The sequence below is a fragment of the Notolabrus celidotus genome, chromosome 13 (assembly GCF_009762535.1).
Source record: "Notolabrus celidotus isolate fNotCel1 chromosome 13, fNotCel1.pri, whole genome shotgun sequence".
Classification (NCBI taxonomy): Eukaryota; Metazoa; Chordata; class Actinopteri; order Labriformes; family Labridae; genus Notolabrus; species Notolabrus celidotus.
In genome coordinates, this window is record NC_048284.1 from 19,406,950 (window position 1) to 19,429,465 (window position 22,516).

Below are 22,516 nucleotides of genomic sequence, written 5' to 3' on the forward strand. Positions count from 1 at the left end.
CCGCTTCAATTTGCAGACAGTCGTGTCATTTCAAGCTAACAGAACTTTTTTCTCGTGACGTTTCACAGACAAATTTACACACTGCTCCTTTATGAACTGAGCTTTAATCCATAACTTCCTGTGGGAACGTGCCCTCTAAATATTTCCAGCTCTGTCAACACATGCATCACATTCACATGCTGACTCAACATCACTGAAATATGATGCTGCCCCCCCCCCCCCCCCCCCTCTCTCTCTCTCTCTCTCTCTCTCCCTGTCTGTCTGTCTGTCTGTCTGTCTCTCTCTCTCTCTCTTTCTCTCTCTCTCTCTGTCTCTTTCTCTCTCTCTCTCTCTCTCTCTCTCTCTCTCTCTCTCTCTCTCTCTCTCTCTCTCTCTCTCTCTCTCTCTCTCTCTCCCTTCCTTGCAAGCCTGCATTAGAAATCCCTCCTCTGTATCTATGGGAATACAGGAGCGCTGTGTCTCCTCTACCCTCCCTTCCACTTCTCACCTCCTCCCTCTGCATATAAGGGGAGTGCTGGCTGTGTCCTCCTCTCCCCAACAGTCTGCACACACCCCAACTCACACACCTCATCCAGCTCACCCTCTCCTCACCATCCCCTCACTAGACACACTTTCTGTCTGACACACTCTCTCAGGACTCCCCCCTGCGAGTGAGCTAGGCAGGTATGTAGGTAAACTCAGCACTGGAGAGGAGAGAAAGAAGAGTGTGTGTGTGTGTGTGTGTGTGTGTGTGTGTCTGAGTGTGTGTGTGCGTGTGTTGGGAGTGTGTGTGTGAGCGCTGCTGCATCGCTGAGCCTTAGAGACCGGAGGCGAGGAGAGCCAGAGCGTTTGTCCTTGAGACTGACTGACTGACTGCAGCTGTGGAGCGAAAGAACCGGCCATTCAGCCAGCCAGTGGATGAACCTGACAGTGAGTACTGAGCGAAACCTTCAAGACAAGCACAAGGGAAAAGTAAACGCAGGCTTCTTTTTCTTTTATTTCAGAGGATGGATAAGTGTGTTTGTGTTTCTTGTCTGCTTAGAAACAGTCCAGTGTGGGGTTTGAATGGAAACAGATGTGTGTGCGTGTGTTTGTGTGTGTGTGTGTCACACCAGGTGAAGGTCTACTTTGCTCCCAGGTGAACTTGCCTCTCAGGCGTTCTATTGGCTCCCATCAGTGCCTGATTTTAAGCTTCTGTAGGACTTTGTGAGCAGTTTGAGCAGCAATCGTTCATCTATTCTGTGTGTCTGCTGCAGCGTTCACTGTGTGTGTGTGTGTGTGTGTTTGTCTTTGTGTGTCAGTAAACACATTACTGTACTGTAAATTTCTTCCCCATCTTTTCCCTCTCTTTTCTCCCACTGCCTCTGTTGACAGATCGATACTTATACATCTATAATTGTTAATGGCGACCCTCCAAAGCGAGTCATTATCATGTGTAATCTTGCAGAAAATTACATTTTGACCGGTGTTCCTTTGTGCGGCCAGGAATCAGTGGACTGTGCTGAGCTGGGCTAACTGGTTAGGTGATGACCGGAAGGTGGGGTTTCAAAAACAGAGCCTCAAAAAAAAAAATAGCCAAGAGGAGGAGAGGTGGCGCAGGGTGATGAGAAGGAAAGGGCATTGGGACAGAGCAATATGGCAACAGAGCTGGTGCCACATTTACACAATATGGGTATTTCCAGTAGGAGGTCTCCAGGGTGGTGTGGCCCCCTCCCTGAATTCTGATTGGCCACCCCGTAGACCATTACTGGTTATCTGCCTTGATAGGAGCTGGGCTTTGGAATTTTGAAAAATATGCATTAACAGGTTTGGATTTTAATATGGTTTCCAACTGTGATTTGTTTGTAGTCCAAGTAGAATTGACCAATCATGCATCAGCAGGCTTTTGTGTATGGAGGACAAATAGTCCATTTGGAGAGCAAAAGCAAGCAGAACACAATCCGTCATAATAACTGGCTACCATCAGCAGTAATCTGACGACAATGAACTTATCTCAAGTAATAGATATATGCATCCAAGTTCAGTTAACATTCCCTCTAGATAATAATACATTTAACTTGAGAGACAAATGTGCTTTGACACTGTGTTGCTAAAGCCAATCACAGTTTAGATGGTTCAGAAATTAAAACAACCTTGCATTTTTACTTTCAACAAATATGAAACATTATATTTTTATTTTCACAAACTGAAGACCTGTTAATTGTTAATCTGTTTCCTTTGCGGGTTCATACTGCTTGTGAAAAAGGTCGGTTGTTCCAAATTCACCTGCAGACGACCTTTATTTTGAAGGACCCGAAGCCGGAGTCACAGAGCCACACATTCACACCCTAAAGATTCAATGTCAAAGAAAATAAAAAGAGTGGAAAACTAAAGAGAGTGTCAGCCATTCCTAACATTCAAGCTGTGACGATTGCAGCCTTTCATAGAGAATCACCAACTAAGAGTACATCACAGTGAGGTCACAAGCATGGTGTCCAGTGCACCACTGCCTCTTTTACACCGCTGGTATAAACCAGAATGAATTCCCTTTTTGACTTACAAGTTGCAGTGAAACTGAGACTCACCAGAAACAGATATTAGACAAACAAAGAAATGACAGCATTTAGTTTGCAGGCATTTCTGGTGAGGCTCATCTGACCTTGCTTTTGAAATAGAAACTTCTCAATCTGCTGTAAACAATCCAGCACACAGAGAAGAAAGTCTCGGCTGGAGGTTGTTTAGCGCCTTCCCAGAGGCATTGTTGTAAGATGATAGCTGATTGGTTCAGAGATTGAGTGGTAAATAAACTATTCTTAAGTTTTAAATAGCATAATCTATGATCCTCTAGCAACGCAAAGCTCTTTACATTACATGTTGGCAATCACCCTTCTACACACGCATTCATACACTCATGCTAGCTCCCACACACACACACACACACACACACACACACACACACACACACACACACACACACACACACACACACACACACTATACATACAATATACAACAATATACTACAACAATTTATTGCAGGAGAAGAGGAATCAAACCACTAACCTTCTATCATTGGTGAAAAACCCACACTACTTCTGTGCCACACTTTGACTTTTATCCAGAGCCAATGTAACTCAACCAGTGCGTTAGGGTGCTGCTCCTCTCCCCCCCACAGTTCTCATCTCAGGTTACATCTTGATGTTCCGATGAAGAATGACAGGAGAGAGTTGTAGACAGAGGGAGAAAGAGGTGAAAGTGTGAAGAATTAGGAAGAGAAATAAAAAGAGGTGAAGGATTGAGAAAATGATACAGGAGTGCTGGCGTTGGCTCTCGGTGGTGACAGACGGCATTGGGAGCAGAGACTGGCTCACCTGTGGAGCTACTGACAGAACGTGTTAAGCCAGGTTAAAGGGCTGGCTCAGGATTGATGTGTGGATAAAAAGAGAGCCAGAAGGTGAATACATAAAGCTGTGGTAGACTTTTTTTTAAACTAACATGACAGGCTGGCTGCTTTCGTCTCTGTGTATGTCTGTGTTGATTTGTTTATTGCAGACATGCTGACAGAGAGCCAGAGGGCTAAATTTACCACCTGTGGAGATAAAAGTGATATGATGAGATAGACTGCATGCTGTTTTTTCTTATGTGTGTGTGTGTGTGTTTATGTAAAAGTCTGTATAATAGTTCCTGACATCAGCAGTGGATGTGCATGGTGCTGACTCCCCGGAATTCTTTGTGTGTGTGTGTGTGTGTGTGTGTGTGTGTGTGTGTGTGTGTGTGTGTGTGTGTGTGTGTGTGTGTGTGTGTGTGTGTGTGTGTGTGTGTCAGGCCCACACAAGCCGGTCTGGGAACCAGGTGTGTGTTGGTGTGTAAAAAGGGGGGTTTACCAGAAAACTGTGTAGGAACCATATTTGTTAGAGTAAAGCCGTTGTAAAATAGATAACAATCATGAAATCCCTGCAGCAGATTTAAACTTTCACCGCTTACTTACATGAAAGTGTCAGAACTTTAAAAATCTCCATTAGAAATAGTTCTACTCAATACTGAGGGTATACCTAAACCTTATAAAAGCTCTGGCAAGAGGGTTTAAGATGTTATCTCCTCACTCCTCAAATTTCTGCATGTAGAACAAATCGAGGAGTGATAAGGTGAGGCGGAGTCTAGACGCCAAATAAGAACAACCAATACAACGTGAGTTTGTCTTACTGAACTGCAGATCATGTGGGGTGTCCCCGGTCTGCAGGGGTCAGCACCTACCAAAATTGTTAATTCTAATTGTTAGAATTGTTTCTAGTCATCTAAGCGTTTTTACGCCTCTAGTCACATTCACCCATTCACACACTGATGTCAGAGGCTGCTATAGAAAGAGACCATCAGTATTAGCTAATCTCATTCATTCACACTCACATACCGCTGACCAACAGCAGGAGCAATTTGGGGGGCAGTTTCCTGTCCAAGGACACTTCGGCATGTGACTACAGGAGCTGGGATCGATACCCCGACCGTACGATTTTGACACGAGGGACTCGACCCACTGAGCCACAGCCACCCAAAAGTGGTGAAAGAAATGAAAACTGGTGAATCAGTGACAGGGTCATAGTCGGCCAGGGCTCATTGATTTGGGGAGCAAAGGCTGGCCCATGTGGTGTGATCCAACAGAAGCGCTACTGGAGCTCAAACTGCTGAAAAAGTTTGTGCTGGTTTTGACAGAAAGGTCTCGGATCACACAGAGTCACAATTTGTTGTATGGGGCTGTGTAGCTTTAGACCACTCAGGATGCCCATGATGTAGTGGACCCCTGAGATATCCACCACTCAAACACCTACAATGAAGCAGGTGGGCATCAGACATGGACCATCGAGCAATGAAAGACGGTGGCCAGGGAGACCAAAACAATGTTGACTCTGAATTCCCCAAATGCCAAATTACACAGCACACCTTCAGAGGCCTAGTGGAGTCCAGTGATGCATTTGTCATATGGGGGATAAAAGGAAAGGCAAATAAGAAAACAACTGTAAAATGACAGAATTATACTGGACCAGCATTATTTAAATGTTCAAAGATGTATAAACAAAAAGTTATTTGATGGGAACTTAGCATCTCCTATAGATCCTCCACCGATCCCCGTTTCAGAACAGAGGCTGCGCTCTAAGAGACTGAGGCAGGTGAACTGAGGCTATTCAGCTCCTGAGACCGGAAGATGACCTGTTAATCCAATACTGCTTGTTGAGAGTAAGAGGGGGCTGTGCTGTGGTAATCCACATTATGTTGTTAGGAGAGGCTTGGTTACATAATCGCCCCTAAGAGCCCTCCAGATGGGCACCTGCCAGAACACTACATGGCACGGTTTGGGGGAACAAAAGGGAAGTGAGCCTGACTCTGAGCACGCTCCATAATAAGGGGAAACTTAAATTAGATTACAGCTCAGTTAGACTCCTTTTCCCTTGAGAAGTCGGCCCTTATCAATGTTGTGGTCACTTCATTGCTGTGACTCCACAGGAATCTGTCCACCAGGGGGCAGTCCACCCAAGTTATTAGGGCTTTAAACCTTTTAAAGAGACATTATTTGTATGTTTTTTTTCTTTACATTTAGCCCCAAATAATCATAAAATACTCCTAAATTAGCCTCCTGTGCATTTATATACATGTCTTAGATCTGACTCACTTCCTCCCCAGTTGGAGAGCAGATAAGTGAAAGCCATTTGAGGACCAATGACCCCCTGAGGATTGCAGCAGCAGCCGGTCCCAGCAGCTGTAAGTGACATTTCAATGGTTGCGTTACTTTAAGCTTCTCCCAGAGGCTTTCTAAGGTTTCTGGCACGTTCCTGTACGTGTGTGTGTTAGTGTGTGTGTATAAGTGTATGTGTGTGTGACCTCTGATCCCTGTACAGTGAAACTGAGATCAATACAATGAAAGTGATCTCATTTCAAGTGCTCATCTGTCAGTCAGTCAGTCCATCATTTACCTCCCATCCGTCTATTTACAGACATTTAACCGTAAAGAATTCATACAGAACAAAAGCTATCACCTTCCATTTCTTTATCAGGTTTCCTTCCTTTTCTTCTCCCTTTTTTCAGCATCCCCCCCCCCTCCATTCTTTTCAAACAGTTAAGATGCAGGGAGACAACAGTGTTTGCACATAGTGTCAATAGTCTTCCCCTCTGTCTCAGTAATTGATGGATGACTGTGAGTCAGGCATAAACTAAGCAGATTAAACCCTCTACATCTGTATGTGCAAATGCTAATTTGTGTGTGTGTGTGCGTGCGTGCGTGTGTGTGTGTGTCTGTGTGTCTGTGTGTTGGGGGGTGTTGGAGTCGCACAGTGACTGTCCAGTTCTGGAAGTCAATCTGACAGCCATCCCCGGAGGCTGAGATTTGGTGGCTGTGAGTTGAGGAGATGAGGAGAAAAGGGGGAATACACAGACACCCAGACGAGTATGAGGGCGTCTGCTTCACTTTTCCTTTTCTTCAGAGAAAATAGGATGCATCTGGTGTGTGGGGGTCAATAGCTGGCAGCTGGGTGCTCTGTTACAGGCTGCATCCCTCCGGAGCAGCTATTGAACTCCTGTCTTTATTTCAGCCTCAGCGGTGTAAAAATATTTTTGATGTTTAACTGCAGCCATGCATATTCGATTTCATCTGCTGAATTTCACCTGTTACCATTTCCTGTTAGCTCTGGATTCTGCTTTGGTTCACTTTGTCCTCCTCTTGTCGTCCTGTCTCATTGAAGCTGATATATAAGTAGTGAAATGCTCATTTTAATCTGAACTGCAGGAGTTGACTTTCAGTGCGTTTGTTATGAAATCTGGATGGTTGACATTCAGCATGAGGTATCACTTAGTCTTGACACCGTTATAAGAGTCTGACTAAGAGTTGATTTTTCAGTCAGTGCTTTTTGTGACTAACTGCCAAACACAGCACATCAAAATAAATTTGCATCAAGCTTACACCGGCCTATAAGAACCTACAAAACAAAACACAAAACCATTGTGCAATCTCAATGAAATTCTTGACTTAACAGTAATAGTCGAACTATTAACCCTACGTATCCCTCACTGCAGTGGACAGTTGGAAAGTTGTTTCTACTAAATACATGTTGTGATGGAAACGCTTCAGTGGACACTATTAGTAACGGCACAAATAGACAAAACAACAAACAGAGAAGAAAAATACTGTATCAGACAATAAAAAAATAAACAAAAAAATAAAATAATGCACAAATAATGAAAATAACATAAAACCAGTATTAACAAGACATTTTGGGCGAGTTAACAAGATGTCCGAAACTTTGCTCTTCTTAAAAATACCTGATGAGGAGTAACTTTTTATAACTGTTAGTCATTTGATTTATTGAACATTGATTTACCAAGCTGTAAATTACAGGATTTCTTCTTTGTTTTCAACAAAAACATTATATTTTGCAAGTTATTGTGTCATTTTAATCAGTTTTCAGTGTATTTTTGTTGACAGGGCTGAGATCTGAATTCAAATCCATGCTTTCTCATAATATCTACTCTCCCATAAAACGTTGGCAGCCCCCAAACAAAAATTATTGATGTAGTTTGATCTCCTCAAGTCTTTTTACTCTGAATGAGACTGGAAAACTTCAAAGAAAGAAAGAAAGAAAGAAAGAAAGAAAGACAGACAGAAAACTGTGAACAATAACTTCAATAACTTTTATTCCTGCTCTATACCCCATTTGGAAACATAAAATGTGCTTGTAAAAATAAAAATAAAAAACCCTTTTTTGTTTTCACTGATGTTATTTTAATTATGTATTTACATAATAATTAAATGTGAGTCTTGCGTTTAAGTGTTGCATGATGTCCACTCTAGATTAAGTATCTGTAACTTGCTCACATTTTTGAATATTTGAAAAAGTAGAATTTTGCATGTCCTTAGCACAAAATTAGCATTTAGGAAAATATTGCTGTTACTAAATAATTGATGCATGAAAGGTGCAAAGCTTGGGTAAAAAGATGCTCAGAAGTGCAGAAAAAAAGCCTCCCAAATAATAATATCAACAGCTTTTCACTGTTTCATTTTGTGTTAAAATAAATACAAATGAGTTTTCTAAATTGTTGTATTGCAAAAAGAAAACTGAAGAAGTCACTTTTAGTTGAAAGAGCTAGTAGCTTTACATTGATCTAAAAAAACAACTGAGGGTCGACAGCCTTCGTGCTTACAGCTCTGTGAGGCATACAGGGAGGTAACAGGGTAGTACTTTGAGGAACATTTAGCATGTTCCCATTATTACTGCCTCATACAACAGAGGTTGATGGGAAGGTTTCTGGCTTTCCACTATTTGGTCATAAACCAAATATGAGACAAACTTTGAAAAAAAAAAAAACAGCTATATTTTGGTGCACACTCCATTTGAGACACTGACTATGTGCTTCATCTCTGTAATATCTCCAACCTGTACTCTGTGTCTGTATCCAAGTTGAAGCACACCTCAGCTTCCTTTTGGCTTGTAAAGCATCTGTTAACAGCAGCTGCCAAAGTAAAAGCCTCTGAGCGACAGGAACCACTTGGATTTAAAGTCAATGTTAGGTTCCTAATGGTTTATAAAAGACCATCTCTCATAGTAGATAATGTTTTATGTGATACGTGTACTTCAGGGCATTTGATTCAACAGCAGCACACAGTGTCTGGATTTTTTTTTGTTTGATCATCACCATCAGACACAATTCTCTATGTATATTTTAGATTGTGTATGCACTGTCACTTCTTGTGTTTGCATCTTCCTGTGTTTACATTTTTGTTTACACATTAAATTGAATATGTGTGTGTGTGTGTGTGTGTGTGTGTGTGTGTGTGTGTGTGTGTGTGTGTGTGTGTGTGTGCACGTGCACGCGCAAATGTGTGTGTCTGTGTGTTGGCGGGCAGTTTTATGTGGTGCTTAATGAGATAAGGTCCACTCGTGCAGTCTGCTGTCTGGCTTTTATCTGAGCAGCAGATTAGTGTAGGTGATTTCATTCCTGTGCACATCACTTCTGTGTAGGGTCATTTAAGAACACGAGTCATGGAGGTGAGAGAGAGGGAGCAGGGTGTGGACAATCTGAGGTCGGCAAGCACAAAGCATCCTCTGACATCTGTCCATTTTTGATGCAACATTAACCTGATCATTTGTGGATTTTTAAGGCTGGAAATTATATTTGAATTCATCACTGTTGTTTAAAAGACAGGATGGATTTGCACCTTGATATCTGTTTAGAGGGAAAGTTCATTCATAAAATATAGAAGACTTAAAGAAACATCTCCACTTGGTCATGTTTCAAAAGCTGAGGATTGGATCTGCAGGTCTTGAATAGTGAGCTGCATTTCTCTGCTTTCACACAAAACCAGACATCAAAATCAAATCAAATCTGTGTTTTTGTTTCTGCAAACTGGGAGATATTTGACAGATCACGTGTGAGTCAGTCTTTTAAAGTGGATTTATTTGTAGGGTGACATCAGGTTAGACTCATCTAGCACAGGGCTCCATATTGTGACCTCACTCACACTGAAGAAATTAAAGTATTTATCACAGTGGATGAGCTGGATCACTATCTTACCACCATTATTATAACAGTGCTTTGTCACCCATTATTCACTACATTTTCTTCAATTTAAATCAAATAACTCTTCAATGATTGCATCCACATTTTGTGGGCAAATCAAGATAAATCATGAAGCAAAAAGATTGAGACAAAGTCAGTGTGATATCTAAAGTTTTTAAACCAAACAAGCACATTTTGTTGTACTCTGTAATCAGCTCTAGTCGGTCAAACTATATCGTGTTACACCTGTTAACCTTTTTTGAGTGCCAGACACTGCTTACTGTGATTCTGATTGTGCCAGCACGTGTGATTTCAGGCAAAGGTGAAAAGCATCACATTAGGCACATAGCCATGGCTGATTAGATCCGATAAAAGTACTGAACCAGCTGCAGCAAGTCAGTGGAGGATAAACTACAAACATATATATAGGAGGTGTTTCTATACAGTGTTCATGTTAGTGTGAAAAGATGCTGATTTTATTTGATATCATTTGTTCATTTGATAGTGGCTTGGCACTGAACAGTCAAAGCACATGCGATTTGCAATAAAGTGGTTTAAGATTCAAGATTCAAGATTCAAGATCCAAGAAAGCTTTATTGCCAAGTGAGCTTGCATACACAAGGAATTTGACATGGTGAATGGAACACTTGTGCTTAACAACAAGACAGTAGGGCAATATAAACCTAAACACAAATCCAAAGGTTCTAAATAAAAATACTATATTTACAAAGAAAGGTAAAAAAGTACTTTTAAAGACATGAAATAAGTAAAAAATTAGCCTATGCTAGAGTGCACATTTAGTAGATGGATATAATAATAAGATATGTTATGGAATAATTTACAATATTGCACATGGTTATGAGATATTGCACCGGAAATCATATTGCACATGTATGTGAAATGTGAAATATCATTAAAATAACATCTTGTTATTTATATGTATAAAGCCCTTTTTCTGATAAATACCATTATCTTGTTATTGAAGTATCATTGAAGAGTAAACCAGTAGATTGATCGGCCAATGGATCAACTTTCCGGTTATTTTTTTGTATTTTCTAATCAATTTCTCCAAAAAAAAAACTAGCAAAACGTTGATACTGATTGATATATTCGTTTAAGCTGACTGTGAGATATGTTAAAGAGATTAGAAACACTGCAAAGATCATGACTCTACGGAAGAGGATTAGGGCAACAGGAAAAAAAAAATGAAGGTCAAATTTTTTTGGAATAATTATTTTTCTGAAAAAAAGTCATAGTTCTGAGATTACAGTCAGAATTCTGAGAAAAAAAGTCAGAATTCTGAAAAAACCCTTCAAATACTTAACAAAAGTCAGAATTCAGAGATTAAAGTCAGAATCTCAGAATTATGATTTTTTTCTCAGAATTATGACTTTGGGAAAAAGGCCTTCAGGTTTGCTGCTCCCTCGACCTGAATGCCTTACAAAAGGATCTAAAACTGTCTGATATGACATCTTTGAAAGCTTTTAAGCGGTCCTTAAATGACTTGGAGGCTGAAGCATCTGTAAATGTTTTGTTTAAATGTGACATGCTGTTTTCTGCAGGTACCTGTTGTGTAGCTGTTGTTTGCGTCTACTGTTTGTATTTATGTCTATTGTAATATTGTAACTCTGTAACTGTGCTGCTGCCTATCTTGACCAGGACTCTCTTGGAGAAGAGATTTTTAATCACAATGAGCATTTCCTGGTTAAATAAAGGTTATAATAATAGAATTAATCTTACAATTCTGACTTTAATCTCATAATTCTGACTTTAATCTTAGAATTCTGACTTTAATCTCAGAATTCTGACTTTTTTCTCAGAATAATAATAATAATAATAATAAAAAAACATTTTTCGACTTCAATTAACTTTTTTTTTTTTTCCAGTGGCCCTAATCCTCTTCCGTATGACTCTCTTATGAAATGTTAACATACTATTTTTCACGGTCAAACTTCATCCCAAGAAGTAAACCACCTCCATACCAAACATCCTCTGTTGTCGCATCCACCTGCCCCAGAGAAAGACTGCCTCTCATTGGCTCAGACCTCAGCCAATCAGGAAGCGGCTCGGTGCTCCGGGGGAGGGCCATTCAAATAGTGGGGCCGAGTATTCATGAGGGCCAGCGCGTTTCGCTTGGAGACCCTTGTCACACACAGAGCCGGCCAGTCACAACAGAGAGGACTTCAAAGGCAGAGAAGTGAGTTACAGACAGACGAACAGACAGACAGACAGACAGACAGACAATGAGAGAAACTGTGAGTGTCTTACAGACGAGGAGAGTGCAGCAGATGGAGGCAAAGTTTGGAGCCAGAAAACAGAGAAAGTGATAAACAGCGTGGACGAGAGGAATTAAAAAGACAACCAAAAGGAGAAGCAGACAGAAACAGACGTCCCTGAACACAACATTTTCTCCTTGTTAGAGTATGGTGGCAGAGTGCACATGGATTTAGTCGACCTCTACCTCCCAGAGTGTTTCACCTACCACTCTGACACCGAGTAAGTACTTTCATTCTGCTAAATCAACGCACGCACGCACGCACGTACGCACGCACGCACGCACACACACACACACACACACACACACACACACACACACACACACAGCTGTGATCGTGCATCATGTCAGTGTGAAAGTCATGATTACCTTTTTATGTCATGGGCCATGTGTGTGTGTAAGTTATCAATACCGTTTTATGTCATGGGACTGTGTGTGTGTAAGTTATCAATACCGTTTTATGTCATGGGACTGTTTGTGTGTGTGTGTGTGTGTGTGTGTGTGTGTGTGTGTGTGTGTGTGTGTGTGTGTGTGTGTGTGTGAGTGTGAAAAGGGTCCGCTTGTGCTTAATATTAGCTGCTTTCCATGTGGATATGTGTCCCAAAATTTTGGGACTTGGATGTTTACGTTGATCAATTAATCGAGTTTGACACTTTGAGGGATTGTTCCATTCAAAATCTGAATTCCCATCTTTGCTGTAACTCATGTATCTTCAAAAGAATCTATTGTGCACCTGTATTTGCAGTCTATGGTATCGACCAATTATAGGCCCACACTACAAAGAGTTACTCGACTAATCGGATGATTATCTTCTTTGTAAATTAATTAACCATGAAGTCGTTAAAAGTTAGAATTTGGAGATTAAAGCTTATAAAACTTTCCCAGAGCCTGAGATAAATTCTTAGAATGTCTTGTTAAATCTGATGTAGAGTCCCAAACCCTAAAATCAGTGTTTTACCTAAAAAGTAAAGCAATTGAAAAAGTCATAAAAGCACACTGTTTTGTTTGAGTGTTTCTCTGCTTATGAATGAGTGACCACATAGTTATGAAAAACCTCATGTAAGCTCTATGGAGGCATACTAGAAAGAGATTCACACACACCAGGACCAAAATCAAGATTTTTTTTTCTCAAATGCTGTGGGGAAGTCGCAATGAACATTTCCCAGGCATGGAGGTTTGTGTACATTGCTCACAGTCGTCATTGTTCACCCTGTTTGTTTGTTTGTTGATAGGGAGAGTGAGTAGGTGGGTAATACCAGTTTAGAGGAAACCAGTCCTGCTGTGGGAGAACAGAGAAAATCTTCCCTACAAGTGAGTTCACGCAGCCTGAGAAAAAGATGTGCCAAGCAGCTGTTTGATTACCCCAAAACTGCTTTTTCATTCCTTTCTTTTTCTGTAGTCATAAAATAAAACCCCACATTCATTCCCATCACTGCTGAGGCATGATCACTCCTCAGATGACATCTCATTGAGCATTTTTTAGGGGGCTGGAGTTCACTCTCCCCCCAGCAGGGAAAGATAAAAAGAAATCAGACAGACGTGGATCAAAACGACAGCACGGCAGAGGACATGTGGATGCACAGGTTTGCTGATTGCCCGTGACAGAAGCAGCCGGATAAAGAATGGGAGAAAAGGACACAGATGATCCCCTGTATGGCACGCTATCCCTGTTTCCAGAAGCCCGCGGGTCCGAGCCGCAGCCACAGGCACCTCATCTCCCGGCTAACAGCTTCGTCCAAAGCCTGACTAAGGCTCTTACACGGCTGGCTGGGGGTGCCACTGATCCCTGCTCATCTCCTACTGGCTCATTAGGAAAAAAACACAACTGAGACCCCCCTGACCTAAATAGCTGCTCCTCAGGGTTTGAGGTTAGACCAGACAGGTTAGGAAGCAGGACCTCAATGTGGGTATTCCACAGAGACTCTGGTTTCATCCTTGCTTTTTACTCTTTTCGTCAGTTTTCTTTTATTTTCTGGATTTCCTTCCCTCCCTCCCTGTTCTTTTCTCACCGTCCCTCCTTCATCCGCCAGCTCATTGTCTGCATTATGACTCTGCTCATTTGAAAGTGAGTGTTGCCTCCTCTCTTTCCTTTTAACACCCCCCAGGTTAATGAGCCAGAGGCACAGCCCCTTTCTTTCCTCCTTTCTTTCTTTCCTCCCTCCTTTCTTTCTGTCCCTTCACAGCCTTTTCACACTCCCTCTATCTGTCTGTCTCTCTTGTTATTTTGTCCCGCCTCTTCTTCTTCTTCTACTTCTTCTTTTTTTCTTTGTCTCCTTGTCATTTCACGCTGCATTTTGGCTTTTGTAACCAAGGTGCAATAATAGTTGTTTTGGATACAAGAAGACAAAGGGGGTTGAGGTATGATAACTTTGAACACACACACACACACACACACACACACACACACACACACACACACACACACACACACACACACACACACACACCAGTGCACTCTCCATTTGTTATCCTGCTGCATACCGCTGTAAAAGCCACTCAAACCGCCTTTTGATGTGTTTTAATGCAGAGTTGTACATTAGTAATCTGTCAGTGTGAATATTACATCACATCAGATCACACCACTTTAAAGTCTTTTCATTATAACCCCCTGTCCTACCTCCTGTCATAATTTATAGTGGGCGAGCAAAAAGAATATCTCACTCTGTACTTGTCAGAGTCTTGACATGTCGATATGGGCGCCTGTGATTGATAGCTAATAAGTAAACCAGTGAGTCACGTTAAAAGGAAGCTGAAACCTCCTCACCGTTGTGTTTTTATAGTTTTCAGGAAGAGACAGAAAGGAAGGAAAGTGGGAGTTAACTGGCAGAGTTGTGTCAATAGTTTATTGGGGGAGATATGGATACTTAAAACAGGGTGTTGTAAACTTTTATGAAGATACAATACCTGATCTTTAGGACTGTTAACAAACAAAAAGTTTTAGAATACATTCTACCAATGAGTTTTCACATTTATTTCTTCCAAACCTTTGTTCAATTAAAAAAAAAAAAAAGCCTCTTGAAGGTTTAAGGACCTGTGTCCACTGACAATATTTTTTGCTCTGGCAAGTCTGAACACCTCTCACCAGTGTATGGGCTGAGATTTGTGCCACTAGAAACTGAAATTGAATAATAATATTAAATTTGAAAAGCATGATTTGAAATTGAAATTAATGTTTGAATTTCTTTGCTTTGAAATTGCATTTAACCTACTGGAAAATTAAACTCTCTATTTTCCTTTAATTCAAAAATAAAAAATTCAATTGCTTTTCAAATTCAATATTATTATTCAATTTCAATTTCTAGTGGCACAAATCTCAGCTCATACCAGTGCTTACTGTTGCTAGGTTATGAAAGTTGTCTCATGGCACCTCTTCATCATTGACCAAGTTTGTTGTAAATTGCTCTGTGAACTTCATATTTGAATATATTCAAGGAAGTTTGGGTCATTGTTATTGACAAAATAGACTCCGGATGCCCTGTCCCTTCATGATTTTGATTGGTTGTTGAGGGAGAAGTACGCTGACTAGCATGGGGGGGGGGGGGGGGTCTAAAACTTGAACAAATTTATACTGAGAGCACATCAAGAAAAGCCAAACACAGGATTGGTTTTATGTAGAAATAAGGCGCAGCTAGTACACAACATAAAAAAAACAATGTAAGTGGACATAGGCCCTAAAGTGTCACTAATTAGGTGTGCTGTTAAAGAAGTCAGTTGTAGTGACAAACCCCCAGAAACTGATCGCTTTAGTCCCCCCCAACTTTGCAGCCAAACTAAGCTAGTTTTTTTTGTTTTTTTAGCCCACAAAATGATTGTCTCATTTGCTCTCAACACCCTGAAAAGCAAAATACTTATTAGTAGCTGGTGGAGACCAAAACAAAGCTAAAAGCAGAGCAAATCTTGAAATTGCTTTTGTCAAATGACTCCAGCTAATTTGTTAAAGTGGCTCTGTGTCTCTTGGATGTCTACAGAGAAATGTTTGCTATCGTGTTCACTTAAACACCTGTAGAAGGTAAAGAAGTAATGCCAAAGTTGTGTACGTAGCGAGATATGTCACCCATAAGTGATTAAGTTTGTTGTAGGGTCCATTGCGCGTGCCCATGGTTTACTTTGAGGGTGGTTAAAAGAAACCATTCTTTTTGCCTACCAAATCACTTGTGGCCCTGAAAACCCTGATTTACATGTCAGGAAACACACTGGCTTTGACATCAACCTCACCAAACCGGGATTAGAGTGGGCGAGGTGAACGGATGCGTGGACACTGTGCGTGTATGTGTGTGTCTGAGACAGAGAGGGAGACAGCAGAGGGTTTTTTTTAAAGTCGGCCTGGCGACACACAGTTGCATGCAAGTATGTGTCGGGGTGTTTATGAAGACACTTGCTTTAAAATGTGTCTGTAAGTGTGTGCACTGGCAGTGTGAACATGTTCCCCATCACGTGAATCTGAAATGTATGTGGAGAAGTGAGCGCCTGCCTAAGATTTTTTATTTTTACATGCACATATAAACGCCTGACGCCATAAGTGTGTGTGTGGAGCGTGGATCACATGCCTGTGAGCTTGCTGCACTCCTCAGCTGGTTTCAGATGCTTTTTTCTCCTCCCAGTGGTGACAGAGAGTCTGTTGTGGTCACATCTTAATCCAATAGTAAAGTAGTGATACACTATGACATGCAGGCCTAGGAGGACGTTTATTTTAACCGGATATAATGCATTTATATATAGACATGAATATTATCAATATGTTACAATTCAATGACAAAATACATCTGTAAATACTTAGACATTCATCAACATAATGGAACAGAATGGCTGCTTCTAACTTTTTTGTTTTTTTGTACATCTTGGAGCGTCTTTTTTGTCTTTTTTTTAACAGCACATTTCCCTTTTTTTTTTTCAACATTTCATTAAAAAAGAGGTCAGTTGTAGTGACAAACCCCCAGAAACTGATCGCTTTAGTCCCCCCCCCCCAAAATTAAGCCCAGCCAAATTAAGCTAGTTTTTTGTTTTTTAGCCCACAAAATTATTGTCTCATTTGCTCTCAACACCCTTATTGGCATACTCACATAAACTGACAGCTTCTTTGAGTGGAAAAATTCAAATAAAGCTGATGTTTGCTACCCAGCCTGCACCCAATCGTTGACCTTAGGGATCAACTAGTAGATACAGAGCTACCTTAAACAACTGAAAAGCAAAATACTTTTTAGGAGCTGGTGTAGACCAAGCGGCATCCTCTGGTCTAAAAATATGAGTCCAATGCAGAGGTGCTAAAAACTGCAGTTCATAGAGGATCCACTTGAGGCTGGCTCCAGAAGTACTGGAAACCACATACACACCAATTCAAAAAGGATGATCTTTACAGCAGAAATAAACATGTTTACAGCCTGGAGCAAAAGACGAGTGTAGTCTGGATAGCTCATTTCTCGATCAGCACACACTGTACGGGGGGGGAGATATTGAGATTACGAGTCTTCCAATGAGAGGCACAGCTGACTTGATTGACAGGCGGGAACACTGTAGCTGTTGGCTAGGAGGCTTAAAGTCCTCCTCTTTGCGCTTTAAACAGTCCAAACTGCCTGTTACCTTATGTTTGCTGCAGGTATTGACAGTTTGATTATAATCAGTAACTAAGAGATACAAAGAAAAACTAGAAAAAGGTAAGGAGGCAGGAAAATTAAGAGATTGAGAGCTAAAGAAGCACATGTTTTGATTGATCTAGATAGCCACGATGATGGAGTAATCCCTGGTTTGTGCTATTTCCATAGGTTTGTTCAAGCAGTCCTCTTCTCTGAAAACAAAGCAGTGTAATGGCCAGAGGATTTGCATATGTGGGACATCCCAAACGGCTGGTTTAGATAGGACTGGGATGGATGGATGCATGAATGGTGGGACATAGAAGTAGTCATGAAAGTGTGATCCCTGTTTTTCTTATTGTGGATTGAAAAACACGAGTTAATCCATTATGATTTTCCCAAGCTGCATATTACAAGATCGCTATCAATGTAAATGATGCCTGACTTAATAAAACTAATCAAAGCCTACAGCCCGGAAGGTCAATTACAAGTCATTAATATTTATGACAACACCAAGGTGACTCATCATATAAATCTGAGCTCAAAGTCAAATGCTACCATCATGAATATGTATCACAATAAGGTGCGCATACATTCAAAGTTGAATACATTTCCTGTCTTCTGTTTTCCCCAGACATCTCAGCAGGATGTCACTGAGGGGCTTGGACCCCACCTGTCCCGCCACAATAAAGCGTGAGCCCACCAGCCCCAGCCCTAGCTCTCAGGGGGACATCAGCCCGGCTCAACCCAGCCCTGGAAGCTCTTCATCGGACACAAACTCCAGCTACGGGCTCTTGACAAAGGGGCTCAACCACAGCAATGGACTGGACTCGCCGAGCCTTTATGGTCACACGGCTGCGTTGGCGAACAATGCGGTAACAAACAGGTTGGTTTGTGCATCAAACAGCCACATGTTTTGTCTTTTTCTTTGTGTGTGTTGATTCTAATCACTCTTTTTTTAATTCCTGCCTTCCTCTAGTTCTCTATCCAGGAGGTATGGCGAGGAAGACAGCCAAGTGAAGTGTGAGTTCATGCTCGGCACAGTGGCAAAGCGGCTGTGTCTCGTGTGTGGTGATGTGGCTTCTGGTTACCACTACGGTGTCGCCTCCTGTGAGGCCTGCAAAGCCTTCTTCAAGAGGACCATCCAGGGTAAGGCATAGACACAGCACATGTATGCACAGAGCAGCTTCATACTTAGTAACAGAGTTCATTGTGCATGACTGATAATGCTTCCTGCATCATATAAACCTGTTTAACGAGCAACATTGAGCGTTTGTTTTGGTATCAACAACCCGCAATCCGTTAACTCGCAGCTTCCGCCTCTCAAACAGCAAAAAGGTTTACAATAAATACGTGTTTGCAAACAGCTGATATGCAGTTAAACTTACACCGTGTTGTGTATATAGTAAACATGTTAAGGTCAGGCTTCAAATCCTCAGATAACATATGGAGCAGAATGAGTGTGTGCGTTCGCTTCAACCCTGAAAGCCGTTGGTGTTGAGGAGCAGCAGCATGCAGTGTGGGTGTTTTAATAGGATTGTCCTGCGCTCTGTGGGAGACCTGACAGGCTGTGTAGTGTTTAGGCCTCTAGAGGTTGGCGGGGTTCAAAGGGCAAACAGAATGAGAGGATGTCAGATCAAATGGGAAGATCTTATGTCTGGCTCATCAGATACTTCCTGTTACTGATTGAGGGAGGCAGCTGAGAGTGCCTGCGACGGGCTGTAAGCCATTAGGCTGTGCCTGAACGTTTGGCTACTATAATGACAGTTACTCCCAAGTACATTTTGGGAGCATTGTATCCCAAATTGATTATTGTGTATCAGATGTTTAACAGGCCACTTTTGCACATGAAGTTAAAGCTTCAGCTGAGTTTTAAATTGGTTTTGAAACAGGCTGAAACTCTGTGAGCTACAAGAACAGACGATACCAAAATCGACAAGATATATAATTTCTACTCTGTTATTTTTGATGCCTGAAACTGCTGCTGCAGGGTAGATATCAGATGTAATTAATAACTACACACTGCCAAAACTGTCTTTCCTTATATTGTCCAATGAAAACTCTTAATGAACGATATATTTCACTGTTGAAAGAAAGAAGGATAAACTTTGCCACTTTAAAAAACAACTCACACAAGTACAGGGCAAAGTCATCTAAGAGACTAGAGACCCTGGTTTGTCCACAGAGGGCTCCAAGATTGACACAAACCAAAAGTTTCTCATCAGAGCTTTAATTTTACCCGTCATGATAAGGACTTCAAAGCCCCAAAAAATCCAGTTGTTAAATGTTTTTAGTTGCTATTTAGAGAGCTTTGTCAAATATATATAAAAAAATCCTGATGATGTCATCAAAATTAGTTTCAATTTGAGATTACACATATGAAAAAGCCTATGTCACAAAAACTGGAGGTGTAGATTGAAAAGGTGCGGGCATGGTCAAATCAAACGCTCTTTCCAGATGCATTATGGGAAGTGTAGTTTTTGGGGTAGGGACTCACATCAGGAAGTAAAACTCAAGATATCTCTGCCTCTATTGCATTGATTTTCTCTGTTTTTTAAAATATGTTTCTCTGGAGCCTTCCAATGTTACTGAACCACAACACCTAAATGCTGGAGTGTTCCTTTAACATCATTCTTTTCTGCAGCGTAGTTCAAACTTAAAACAAAAGCTGTTAATGTCATTATGAAAAATATTTTATAAGCAAAATATGGGCTGTTTTCGAAACAGCCTACTATACTAGCAGTACGTACAGATTTGGCCAAAATTCAGTATGTAGTAAGTACTATGTGAAAAAGAGCAAAATCTGCAGTATGCCAAAACTCCCTGGACGTCTACTGATTCGAGAAAATTTCACAATATGCATCGGACCAGTCTGCCTCACGTACTTTTTCCCACAATGGACAGCACTCGTTCCGTTTTTTTTTTGTCACTGGAAATTCAGTGACATCTGGCCCAGCATACTGCAACACAGATCGAACAGAACAGTCATACTACTTACTAAATTCAAACGTAGTATTTAGTAGGTAGCACCTACTGACTACTACATACTATGTTTGAATTTACATTAGTAGGTAGTATGTAGCAGGCCGTTTCGAAAACAGCTCTAGTGTTTTTGCCCCAGGTTTCCTCTGAAAACTAACTTGTCCTCTTTACTTTCCTCTTCTAGGTAACATTGAATACAGCTGCCCTGCGTCCAATGAATGTGAAATCACCAAGAGAAGGAGGAAATCCTGCCAGGCCTGTCGATTTGTGAAATGTCTGGCTGTGGGCATGTTGCGAGAAGGTCAGTTATACACAAAAAAATCACTCTTGAACCTGGGTCAAATCATTGTTTGAGTTGTTTTTTTATTCCCAGAATTGATCGGTTGGTGGACTTGGCAGGAGTTCAAAACCTTATCCTTTAAAAAAAAGCAGCCAGTGTGTGAAGAGTAGCATGAGTCTGACTGTGATGTCTTTGTGGTGCATTCCTGGAAACAATGTGCTGATTACAGGCTGAGGTTCTCTTGGTGTCTCACCTGATGTGCTGGTGAGGTACTGTAGTTCTGTAGACTGCAGTGAAACCTAAAACTCCTGGCAGTTAAACTTCAGCCCCTTTGTGCCTGTGGTGATGTGTGTGGAGGCCTGTTTGTGTAGTAAACACAGGGCAGAACAATGCAGAGACGCGACTCTGAGAGGGAGGAGATGGCAACTGACTGATTAATCCCCTCTATCTTTGCTTCAACTTAGTTCCTGTTGTATTTCAACCAGATATCTGCCTGTCTGCGTGTGTTTGAAGTTGTATCTCCAAAACATTTAAGCAGAAGGAGTTTTTTTTCTAAAGAGACACTTCTTTTAAGGCTGTAGAATGTATTGTGAATTGGACCCACCCATCTAAGCCTATTGTTTAGTGATGGACAATCAAGTTGCTTTTATTAGTGAAAACTAATTATAGACACAGCGGTGCCTTACTTTGCCCAAAGCACTTATACTGTATTAATACCCCTGCAGAGACTCCCCTTGGTTAAATTAAGGCTGACATATTTTTACAACCAATTCCTGCAACACAAAACAACTCAAAATACACACTGTGGTAACACGTCAGTCTGTAACAGTGGTTAAGTGCTCCTGTAGTCTGACTGTGTGCCTGTCTGGTGACATATGGTTGTCCAGATTTAGAAGTGACTCAAAAAGGAAAACATTGGCGACCACCGACTGTAAAAGCCCACGAGCTGCTAGCTGTGAAGGGGCAACAGATGATAATGAAGAGAGAGGGGCAGATAAAACTTGTCTGTGAGTGTCTGATGTGGGCAGAGGGATAGTAAATGTGAGGGTGAAGTAAGTATGTCAGGATTGTCAATTCATCCATTAATTGAAGAGTTATTGATGATAGAAATGTGGGAAATGCTAGCTTACCACTTGCTAACAGCTAGTAGCTTTTGAGCTTGGTCACTGGGCAAGGCAAGGCAACTTTATTTGTATAGCGCATTTCATACACGAGGGCAACTCAATGTGCTTTAGATTAAAACATTGAAAGCATTGGAAACATTCAGACAAACATAAAAGAGCACAATTAAAATGACAAATATAATATAACATTGAAAATAAAAGGAAAATTAGAAATATATTAAGAATAAAATTTAAATCTGCATTTAAAGTGAGTTAAAATAAGCTAAATTGGAAAAGTTGTAGAGTTGAGATGACATGGTTTGTAATGAAGGCTCTTTTTGTGAAACAGCTTTTAACCAACAAGAAAATGTGACAAAAAACAAAAAACAAAAAATAAGCTATGTTAGCATTTATTTTATTTGTTGATTTTTACAGGAACAGTGTGAGTGAGTTAGCTATGAAATCATTTACATCTGTAGTCAGAGCAACATTCGCAGTGTTGCCAACTCCTCAGTGAGGAAAGTAGCTATTGGCTGTCCTAAAAGTCGCTAGAAGTCGCTAAATGACGTCATCACTTCATTTGCATAATCTGAATTGTAATAGATGCTGTCGGAGAGACGAGTAACCTTGAGGGAGAAACTAAAAGAGAGTTAAAAAAACACCCTAAATATGTTTATAACTACACTTAGAAGCCTATAAAAAAACTCAGTAAAACATAAAATTTTTCAACAATAACATTTTCAAGATATTTATTGCATACAATCTACATTGGACCAAAAACAGACAGTAGGCGGGATCAGCCAGTGGTGTC

General features: G+C 41.0%; 1 protein-coding gene across 6 annotated transcripts in view; it reads left to right on the forward strand.

Moving 5' to 3' along the window:
• The first annotated feature begins 5,686 nt into the window (after positions 1-5,686).
• Positions 5,687-22,516, forward strand: part of LOC117823655 (estrogen-related receptor gamma-like) — a 36,133-nt gene continuing 19,303 nt past the window's right edge. The window contains exons 1-5 of one of the 6 annotated variants that reach the window (XM_034698877.1): positions 11,608-11,695; positions 11,919-11,994; positions 17,975-18,226; positions 18,320-18,489; positions 20,507-20,623. In XM_034698877.1, the coding sequence (XP_034554768.1) occupies positions 11,611-11,695; positions 11,919-11,994; positions 17,975-18,226; positions 18,320-18,489; positions 20,507-20,623 (700 nt within the window). In that variant the 5' untranslated portion in view covers positions 11,608-11,610. Of the gene's footprint in view, positions 5,710-11,607; positions 11,995-13,005; positions 13,085-14,055; positions 14,132-17,825; positions 17,858-17,974; positions 18,227-18,319; positions 18,490-20,506; positions 20,624-22,516 lie in introns of those variants that run through there. The other 5 variants (XM_034698880.1, XM_034698878.1, XM_034698882.1 and 2 more) reach the window with 5 other exon arrangements.